This window comes from Epargyreus clarus, unplaced genomic scaffold (assembly GCF_041222505.1).
Source record: "Epargyreus clarus isolate Ecla_fem2 unplaced genomic scaffold, WU_Ecla_fem_2.2 ptg000007l, whole genome shotgun sequence".
Classification (NCBI taxonomy): domain Eukaryota; kingdom Metazoa; phylum Arthropoda; class Insecta; order Lepidoptera; family Hesperiidae; genus Epargyreus; species Epargyreus clarus.
Genome location: NW_027332215.1, coordinates 21,510,821 through 21,521,256, shown reverse-complemented (window position 1 = coordinate 21,521,256; position 10,436 = coordinate 21,510,821). Strand labels below are relative to the sequence as shown.

The 10,436-nt window shown below is 34.8% G+C and overlaps 1 protein-coding gene across 11 annotated transcripts in view; it reads right to left on the bottom strand.

Moving 5' to 3' along the window:
* Positions 1-537: 537 nt before the first annotated feature.
* Ack-like (activated Cdc42 kinase-like) overlaps positions 538-10,436 on the bottom strand; it is a 35,844-nt gene continuing 25,945 nt past the window's right edge. For 9 of the 11 annotated variants that reach the window (XM_073075091.1, XM_073075094.1, XM_073075092.1 and 6 more), the window contains 8 exons: positions 10,094-10,230; positions 9,172-9,227; positions 7,977-8,164; positions 6,887-6,901; positions 6,620-6,677; positions 6,096-6,540; positions 5,032-5,144; positions 538-1,647 (listed from right to left, as the gene is read on the bottom strand). In XM_073075091.1, the coding sequence (XP_072931192.1) occupies positions 1,444-1,647; positions 5,032-5,144; positions 6,096-6,540; positions 6,620-6,677; positions 6,887-6,901; positions 7,977-8,164; positions 9,172-9,227; positions 10,094-10,230 (1,216 nt within the window). In that variant the 3' untranslated portion in view covers positions 538-1,443. Of the gene's footprint in view, positions 1,648-4,029; positions 4,050-5,031; positions 5,145-6,095; positions 6,541-6,619; positions 6,678-6,886; positions 6,902-7,976; positions 8,165-9,171; positions 9,228-10,093; positions 10,231-10,436 lie in introns of all 11 variants that reach the window. The other 2 variants (XM_073075095.1, XM_073075089.1) reach the window with 2 other exon arrangements.

Sequence of the window (10,436 nt, the reverse complement as noted above, 5' to 3'; positions counted from 1 at the left end):
CATTATCTATAAAATATTTCGAATCATGTGATATATTTTCGGTTTTGTAACAGCAAATATTTATCAGGCATGAAATAAAGAAGGTTCATCAAAGACATATTTATTATCACATTTTGTAATTCGTTGACTTCACAATCATTCACAGTCATTCCCTATGTTTTTTTATCAATAGTCAACACTATTGTTAGCTCTAATTTAGAATCATTTGTTTAGAATATTGTTAATCCTTACTAATATTATAAATCCGAAAGTAACTCTGTCTGTCTGTCTGTCTGTCTGGTTGTCTCTTCTTCACGCCTAAACCACTGAACCGATTTGAATGAAATTTTGTACAAAGATAGTCTGAGATCCGAGAAAGGACATAGGATAGTTTTTATCCCGGAAATCCCACGGGAACTAGGGATGGCGATCTAAGATCGATTAATCGGAGAATCGATCTTTTGGACCGAAAAAATCTATTATTTTCATATCATAATCGATTATATGTCATATTATGTTCTTATAAACGCGGGCGAAGCCGCGGGCAAAAACTAGTTTTATTATATATCAGGATTTAGTTTAGAATATACGTTAACATCAAGAAAATCCATAATTGAATGAAATATTCCACTAGATCTACTATATGAATAATATGTTAATTGTATAGAATAGTGATAAATTTGAAGGAGTTCGAAGCGAATACATTGCAGTATATCCAAATATCGAATATCGTACCTAGACATAAATATAGGTAGACAGGTATAATTTAAGGGATAGAATTCGGTATAGACACGTAATATATAGGGATAGAATTCGGAAATACATCATCATCAACATCAGCGCAATATGCGCAACAATATATCAAAAGTATTTTTGAAGACTATACGTCCTCAAAACAATGACATTTTATAAAGTCACGACAATTAGCATCCTTCTGGTTAGAGAGATTAACTCTATAATATAACATTAAATATTTATTTACCAAACAATGGTAACAGCACATTTTAGTGCGAAGGAGACAAAACTAACGGAAACATCATCGTATACAATATCGAGCATCAACAGGCGCTTAGTAGCACACGCGGAACAAGCGAGACATACTCCCAGTTTAGTTTAACATTAGGGATGTGCGAATAATTCGAACTTACGAATTATTCGGATCAATTCGAATAATTCGACATTTCGAATTCTTAGAAAGTTCCCGAATAGACCGTTTTTTTTTCAGAATTATTCGAGAATTATTATATCATTTGCATATCGGGTATTTTGAATTCAGAGTTTGTTAATATTTTGATACACGATGTAAGGGATCAAAATGAAAACAATAGAAAATCCAGTGATATTTCCATAATTTGCGAATTGTTCAAATAATTCGATATTCGCACACCCCTATTTAAAATGTTCGAATAATTTTCAAAAATGTTGCGAGACATCAGAATTGCAAGGGACTCATGTTACTTAGATCTATTGGCCTTTAGTTGGCTTACACAAAACGAGTAAGGTTGATGCCTTGATAACATCGCCATTGTTATAAGCTAGTTCCCTTGCACAGTCAGCTAATGATACAGTGAGATCTCCAATGGACAATTTTACTCGCATAACCTTTATAGCTTGGTGTACGTTCCAGTTAGACAACTCCAACGCCTGTAAACATTCCTGTGGTTCGGCCTGCAATCAAAAAAGTATATATTAATTTATTTATAAATACGATTCAATTGAGCAGATTTCATCATAATAAGTTGTATAATATTGTTTGGATATTACGGTTTTCGCTACTTTAAACCTTTTTTTATAATGTTGATCGAAATTTCAGTAACCGACGTAATTTTGTAACGTCTATTACTGAAATTTAGACGGAGAGACTTTTAAAGTACGCACACAAAATTTTTTAACGTTTTCTGCACTCATAACGCTTTTGATACTCATAGCCCCATACTAAGGCATTTCTTCGATCATGGGTGCTATATACAGAATATACACACACAGGTGCTAACACCAACACCTAGACCCAGAAGAGAAAATCTAAATTCATCATTTAGATATCAAGTCCAGCCGGGGTCGAATCCAGAACTTTCTGCGTGTCAGATCGGTATCGCAATCGCTCCGCCACGCGGGTCGGTAACGGTGGGGTTTCTAATTGTAATAATAAGAGAAATAAAAAATAAGTTGGCTACCTTAGCATTACGAGTGTTGTTAAGAATAGGGTATTTGACTACAGTGAAAATATCAATCGAACTGTTGTTAGCTTATCAGTAAAAAAATTATAAGCCAATTAATACGCCCGCAAATTATTGAAAAGTACTGATCTGTTTAATAAATCCATAATAAAATAATTAAATTTCCATGTTAGCCCACGTGATTAAAAACGCACGGGATTAGCAGAACTTGAATTGACATCACATTTTGTTTGGTGACTCAGTATCATTTTTTCGATTTTATTAAGTTCATGTGTCAAAACGTTATAAAAGCTCAATAACTTTCAATGGTTATCCTCTGAAGAATGCGTGTCATTTTCAAAAGAACAATGAGAAGGGTTTCTGATTCACACATGTAATAAATAAAACACTTTCCCAAAACCTGTCAAATACCCTATTACACTTAAGCAAACATAACATGGTAACTAAAATATATGAATATGAAAGTGATCTTAAAGGTGGTTACGCTAACAACGATTAAATTCCTTCCTTAACTGGAAAGAATTTAAAGTAAAAACAATGTGTCACCGTTTGTTTCTTAGGAACACTAATTAGCTACATTAAACGAATGTATTCATTCAATGACTTTAATAAGCAGAATAAGATTATTCTTCTTCCTTTTATAACACCTAGAAAGTTTATACAGGATGAATTTTTCAAATTGGCCTTGCGTTAAGGGCCAAATCCGACACTATAAGGATTAGCGAAAAATGCGGAAAGGATCGATGCCGATTTTGATAAAAATTAAAACTGGGTCATTACTTTTTCTATTATATTTTTTCCTTCCCGGTAATCGAACGAATTTAAAGTGAAAAAAAAAATACACCCACTCGAAAAAAAGACAACCTGTATTATTTTTACATCGGATAATGTCGCTTATGAGAATCAAATTCTGGGAAGTAATCATAAATGACATAAAATGACCTTTGAAACAATATTAATTACTTTCAGCATTTTTCGCTATTCCTTATAGATTTGGATTTGCCACTGAAGACCCATTTGAAAAATCCATCCTTTATATTTAATACTCAACTGAAACAAAAATGGAATGCAACACAATGACTTACATATATGACTGACTAGACTACTCACTAGAAAATATTCTAAACTATATTAAATACAATAAGGTATTAGACTAATTCACAAAAAAATCCATTTGTACCATGATTACTTCATAAAATACTTACAATGTTATAGGCAACGTTCACAATTTTTATTTTTCGAAGAATTATAAATGAAAATATTTTATTGTAATTATGCGGAACAACTAGTGTTTTTACGAAAAAATATTAATAACTATTTATTGTAATGACACAACTTTAAATAGTTATAATTACAATATATTGGATGTGAAAAAATGGATTCTGACACTCGATTATAGTGATGCCGCTCGATATGCTAGTATCGATAATCTATCGATAGTGTGGCAAGAGTGAAAACGCCGATAGGACTATCGATAGTATCGATATCCTAAGTGATTTTCGAGGTCAACTATCGATAGTATAATTATCGATTGTTCGGCATCGCTACCCGATTAGTTATTTTCTTCTCAATCAAGTAATCATCAAGGCTAGTTCAAAGCAAGTCATTTTAATTGTTACAGTCAAATCAACCTGTCCAATATTTTGTCTAAAAATCCAAATTTGACAATGTCTGCCAACTAAACATTTTCAAATTTCGATATCGATTGGTTTTTGTGTCAAAAAAATGCATTGTAACCATGGTGAATTATTTAATTAATTCTTGGGTAATCAATTTCTTTTTTGTAATCTGTCAAGGTGACCATAGTATAATACCAAATTGTATTGAAACCATTAAAGTACCCTAATACACTATTTTATTCTACTTTACTCACATGCGTTTTTACTGAGGAAGCTGAAATGAGTAGTAGAATAGGTATTAATAAATTTGACTATCACCAAACAGTTACATAACTAATTTTGAGTAATTATAAATAAAAAAATGGAGTAACAGATAACCTAACCTAACCTATCATCATTAACCCATTACTGTCTCGTCTCAGAATGAGAAGGATTAGGCCATAGTCAACCGCGCGGGCCGAGTGCGTATTGGTTGGTACACTTCACATACCTTTGAAAACATTTTTTAAGATTTCTCAGGTATGTAGGTTTCCTCACGAAGACACGATGTTTTCCTTCGCCGGTTAAGCAAGTGATAAATAATTTTTAAATACGCATATAACTTGAAATAATCACAGGTGGGATTTGACCCTCAGACTCCTCGATCAAGAGGCAAAGTTTCTTAACCACTTGGCTATAACTCCTAACCTATACTTTACTATATTATGTACTCAAAGGAATATTGTGTTATTTTTGTGTTATTTCATAGTTTTATTTACAGCTCAGAAACAACTTTTATCAATATTTTTGGCACATTTCATATTAAACAAGCATGGAGATTTTAGTAAAGTTAATTAAACCCTTACCTAACAACCAACAACTGGTAACTTAAGTTAGTGGATAGTAGTCGCTGTTGCCCTTAGACATATGTAACCAACCCAAACCAAATGTCGCAGTCCACCTGATGGTAAGTGATTACTGCCGCCCATGGATATCTGTAATCAACCCTAGATAGGATTAGATATTCCTACCTGAGGTCGGCCACAGATGCACCGCTACGCCTGACGACTAAGCTGGAACGCCTCGGAAAAGTATGTCTCCCTTACCACACCCTTCAAACCAGAACACAGCGCTTAACATCGCTGTTATAAGGCAGAAATAGGTGTATTCTATTCGACCTTTATTGCTTAATAAATAAAAAATTAAATCGTTAGGACTGCTTAATAGAGACATGAAAATGTTGGAAGGGAGAGCATGCTTATAAAGTAAATAATTACCGCTTCTTTGAGCACTTTCTTCATGATGCGCACTTCGTCAGATTCAACGCCACGTTGACGGCCGCAGGGCTTCTGATCGGCGAACTCCAGTAGATCTTCAACTGATACATGATCTAAGGACAAAACAATTCAAATTTTATTTATTAAAATTCGTTAAGGAACTCTATTACTAAGCCTACCCTGCTTGTCCGTTTGTCACAGGGCTCTAACTCTTGAACCATAGTACATAGGCACTTAATTTTTTTTACAAACTATGCATAACGGTGATCGCTATAAGACGCTACAAGAAGTCGTTATAATAAAATACGGAACCCTCCATTTGCGAATTTGTCTCGTACTTGGTAATTTTTTATTTTAGTATACTATATTATCATGAAAAAATATCGCCGCAATAAACTCCATTCATATAAACCCTACAAGTAGACGCCTGCTCTATATATCAGTTTTTTGTAAATAGTGTTATTTTGTATCTATAAACTATAAATCAGTGCACAAAAGAATTCTGGAATTATAGATAAGAATTAACAAACAGGAAGTAAGAATTAAAACAATACGAAAATAACTATTGTTATCATCAGTAATGCCTACAAATAAAGAAAGCATAGTACAGGGTGGCGCAAAATAATCATCCAATTGAAATCTTAAAGAAAGTCGTGGAAAATATGATAAAAGGGCACAATTGTTTGTCGACGCTGGTGGAAGACACTTGATATCATGTTTTGTAATTAGCAAAAAAAAAAGTTACAGGTCATGGTAAAGATTTCTATTACTCAAAATCACTTTTATATTTAGTACAAAAGTTATTCAAAAAATTGATGATTAATTTTGCGCCAACCTGTATAATCCCAATAAAATATAATGAATGTATCCCATTCATTTATCTAACTTTGTATAAGTATTTTCTATGAAATGAAATGAAATATATTTATTTTGTGTAGGCCAACGGCGGAACTTACAAATTGTTAGTTACAATATTTTTCTTAAACTACTACCGGATCGGACCGCGACCTCTACTGAGAAGATCACATGGTTTCACTATATTATCACTGGCATGGTTTACTTACCGCCCGCCACGAGGGATCCCTCCTGTTCCTCTTCAATCTGCGCAGCCGGTTCTTCATCACTGTGCGGCTCGCCACTTGGCTCAGTGCTCTCTTCGTCGGTATCTGCTGATCTTGGGGCGCGATCGAACGGATTCGCGGAGCTCGGGCCCGGGGTGGGGTTCAAGAATGGGTTAGTATCGGATTTAGGAGAACCGCCATCGCACTCGTCAACGTCAGTATCCTGTAACTTAGTATCCTTAACTTTTAGGGCTACTTTCTTTGCATTGCGAGGGACAGCGTTTTGGTAGATTATTGGAGTTTTGGCAGGCTCTTCTTCGTCGGCATTTTCTTTGAGCTTCGCGGCATCGGCGGCCGGCATCTTCAAGGGATACTTCCTGATGTGACGAGGTTTGTCCACGAGCTTCGTCTTATTAGAGCGCGGTGGCAACGGAAGTTCGTTAAGCGACTAAAACAAAAAATAAAGTAAGAGCCGACATTTATGCTTGGTTACCGCTAAAACTGTTTAGACAAGAAACAATATTTACCTCTTGGTCATTGTCTTCAGTGGTTGGTTCATCCTTAATCTCCTCATCAGAGCTCGATCTGTAATGATACAAACCAATTTACTATTAAATTACACCACCCTATGAAATATATAAAACAAAAATAGACAATTCTACTTTAAGGTGTTAGACACAAATGAAACAAGACAAGACACAAATGATGCATGCGCAAGTAATAGATAAAAATGACACAAATAACAAACATAAATATGTATATAATAAAAGATAAAAGTATAACACATTACTCACTCCGGCGTCGGAAGCCTGAAATAAATAGAACGAGATAGAGATAAGATAGAGATATTGTGTTATTAATAAGATTAGGAATATATAATTATATTGTTTTATTTATTGTTAATAACATTAAACGTGACATTATATATACGAATGTATTAATGTTACATACAAATATAATACGAATATGCATTGACCCCAAGGGAGAAATTTTAGTATTATTTTAGTACAGGATAGATCGAATGTGTGCGTAGTTCAAGAAACATAGTTTTTCAATAACCTATAAAACAATACACGACCGATGCAATATAGGGCCGCGCTACAAGTTTGAATAAAAACATATTCTGTACATCGCCAAAAAATTAAACTCAACCTTTCTCCTATCAAAAAAGGATACAAGTAAACCGCTCACAGGGGATTTAAGGGAGGGTAGGTGGGACTATTATCCCAGCACCTGGACAATAGTGAGGCTCTGACAATCGAAACTAAAAAGTAGCGAAATTAGAACGGAACAGCAACTTTTTCCATAACATATTTTTTCGGATTTGACCGACGATATTATTTTAACTAATTACTACATTCATTGTTGAAATAATTTTATTTGATGACTATATCTTTTCGAAGTGAAAGAAATGTTCCCTCTTTAAGAAAATAATTGGTACCCTCCGCATCATCGCTCAGGGCCTCCAGCAGCTAATGCCGTGCATTCGTAATATTTTTGTCTATTTTCTTTCGGAAAACTTATAGCTATAGTCCAATTCATAATAAGGTATGCAAAATTTAAATAAAGGTGTTGACCTATCAGGAAAATACGTGTCAAATGGTAGTTTCTTATTTTTGACGATATTCAATTAATACAACGATAATAAAATAATAATATAAATAAATTAAGATCAATTTACATTTTTCAATATTTATATTAACTCAATTTCGTTTCATACAGTATTAATAATAAAAAACAAGATTTATGGTAGAAAATTAAAATGTGTTGCGAGCAGGTGTAGTCATAATTTGCTATGGCGACGCGATTCATCTCTATATTCAAAGCGGACTAGCAGTTTTACGCAGACTATACATAGTTTAACAAACAATCAGAATTCCTCACCTCGGTTTGTTGACCGTGTATTTCGGTTGTGGTTTGTACGGCCACACGACCAGGTGGGTCGGTTTCGGCTTGAGCGTCGGTTTCGGCGAGACGCACTCGTCGGTGATCTGCGAGAGCAGCGCCGCGGTGGGCGTCGGCTGCTCGATCAGGCTCATGTACGCCTGCTTACTCTCTTCGCTCAGAGTTGCCTGGATTTACAAGTTTAATAAAGTAAACACTGCCCTTATTATCTGATATTTTCAATCACTTTTAAAAATACAAATACAACAATCTTTATTTGTAGAATAAGGTGTATACATTGATGTTATAATCAAGAATTTTCGCTCATTCTGCCATAAATAGTGTACAAATATAATTTTAAGTTGCATTTTATAAATTCAAATTATTACATTGTAGATACTAATTTCCAATATTATTAAAACTGTAATAAAAATTAAAATAAAGATAAAAATTAAAAATGTTAGTAGTATCTGAATAGAAAATGTCAAAGGAGCATCAGTGGACAATAGTAGATTAATATTGTAACAAGACCAAAATATTTCAGACCACTCAGCAAATCATTAGTAATCATATGTCACTAGTCGTCACTGTTGTTGAGAAGTCGACTTTACCTTCATCAGAGAAGGATTAGGCCATAGTCTACCGCGCTGGCCAAGTATAGCCATTGGTAGACTTCACATATCTTTGAGTTTTTTTTTTTATAAATCTCTCAGGTATACTGGTTTCCTCACGATATTTACCTTCACCTTTTTAGCAGTGATCATTAATTTCTAATACGCACATAAATTCGAAAAATCAGAGGTGTCTGGGATTTAAAACTAGGTCCCCTCGATCGAGAGGGTTATCACTTCACCACTTCACGCTGATTGAATCACTTTACGCTGATTGAACATATCGTGAGAAAATTTACTTGACTTCTGTAAAATTTGCTCCTAAAAGATTTTTAAGTAATACACGAGCGTGCTACGCGTCGGGTGGTAAGTAGCAACTACCTTTATAGACAATGGATGGATGGATGGAGAATTTCAATTCGTTTAGAATAAAAATCCGGCAGCCCTGTTATTACGCCAAGTAATTATGACGATGGTTCCTCCTGAGTTTAAAAACACAAAGCAATGTGCTATTTTTGTAATGAAGTCTTACAATCTGTATTTGACTAAAACGTGGGCGTCTGTAAGATTTTATTATTGCATACCTGAATATCTCGAACATTCCTGGCTTCCTCGCTGAAATTTCGGCGTTCAGCTTTTCCTGAAAAATTAAAGACCAATGAAAGAACTAATACGTGAACTATACAGGCCTTGAATTTTTCAAACGGGCCTTCAGGGCCTAATCCGAAACTATAAGGATTAGCGAAAAATTCTGAAAGGAGTTACGAGGCCGATTTTGATAAAAACTAAAACTGCATCATTACTTTTTTAAAATAACTTTTTCCCTAGCCGGGAATCGAACGAGTTCATTTTGAAAAAAAATACACCCTTTATATTATTCCACTATCTGATAGTGTTGCTTATTTTTGGAAAAATTTGAAGAAAATACATATTTTTCCATACATTGGCAAACTAATCCTTAAGGATTAAACATAACAAATGATTTAAGTATAATTCTTTAGAAACATACATAAGTCATACCATTGTAGAACCACCGCCCAGGTGAGCTTGGCGCTTACCGGGCGGTTCGGGCTCCCACTCTTGCACCCGCAACCCCGGAAGCTCCCTTTTAGTCGCCTCTTACGACAGGCTGGAGATACCGTAGTCCTATTCTACTCCCGAAAACCATCGCTACACCTACTTCTGCCTTATAACAGCAGTGCTAAGCGCTGCTGTGCTGTGTGATTTGAGGAGGGAGACATACTTTTCCAAGACATTCCAGCTTAGGTATTCAGTATCCAAGGATAGCGGCGCATCTGTGGCCGATCAGAGGTAGATATCTAATATTTTCTGAGGTTCATTACATATGTCCGTTAGCGGCAGGAGTCACTTACCATCAGGTACCACAGGACAGTACAGGATTTCCATGCTACCTTGCTACTCCTATATTACAAAATAAAATTAACATATAACCTAACCCTAATCGGGTAAAACATATATAAATCATTAATTGGTAGAAAATCTTACCAGCGCCATCTTTGCCATGATCATGGTGTCCCGGGTAATGGAGTGAGACATTAGGGAACTTGAAATTCAGAAGACCTTTAGCCTTCTCTGTAGGCGTCTTCGCGGACTTCAGCTCATTGTCCAGATCTGTCATCGACCTGAAAAACAATTGACAATTAAAATACCATCAAAAATACCCCTTTGTTCCCCAGTTTTTAATGTGTAACGCCCGTTATCAGTAATAATAATCAATCTTTCGAATCTTTGCAAGCCATTGTATACATTGATTATTAATAATGGACGTAAATGTATAAATGTGTGTAAATAAAAAATATATAAATTTATGTATGTTACTAGCTGAACC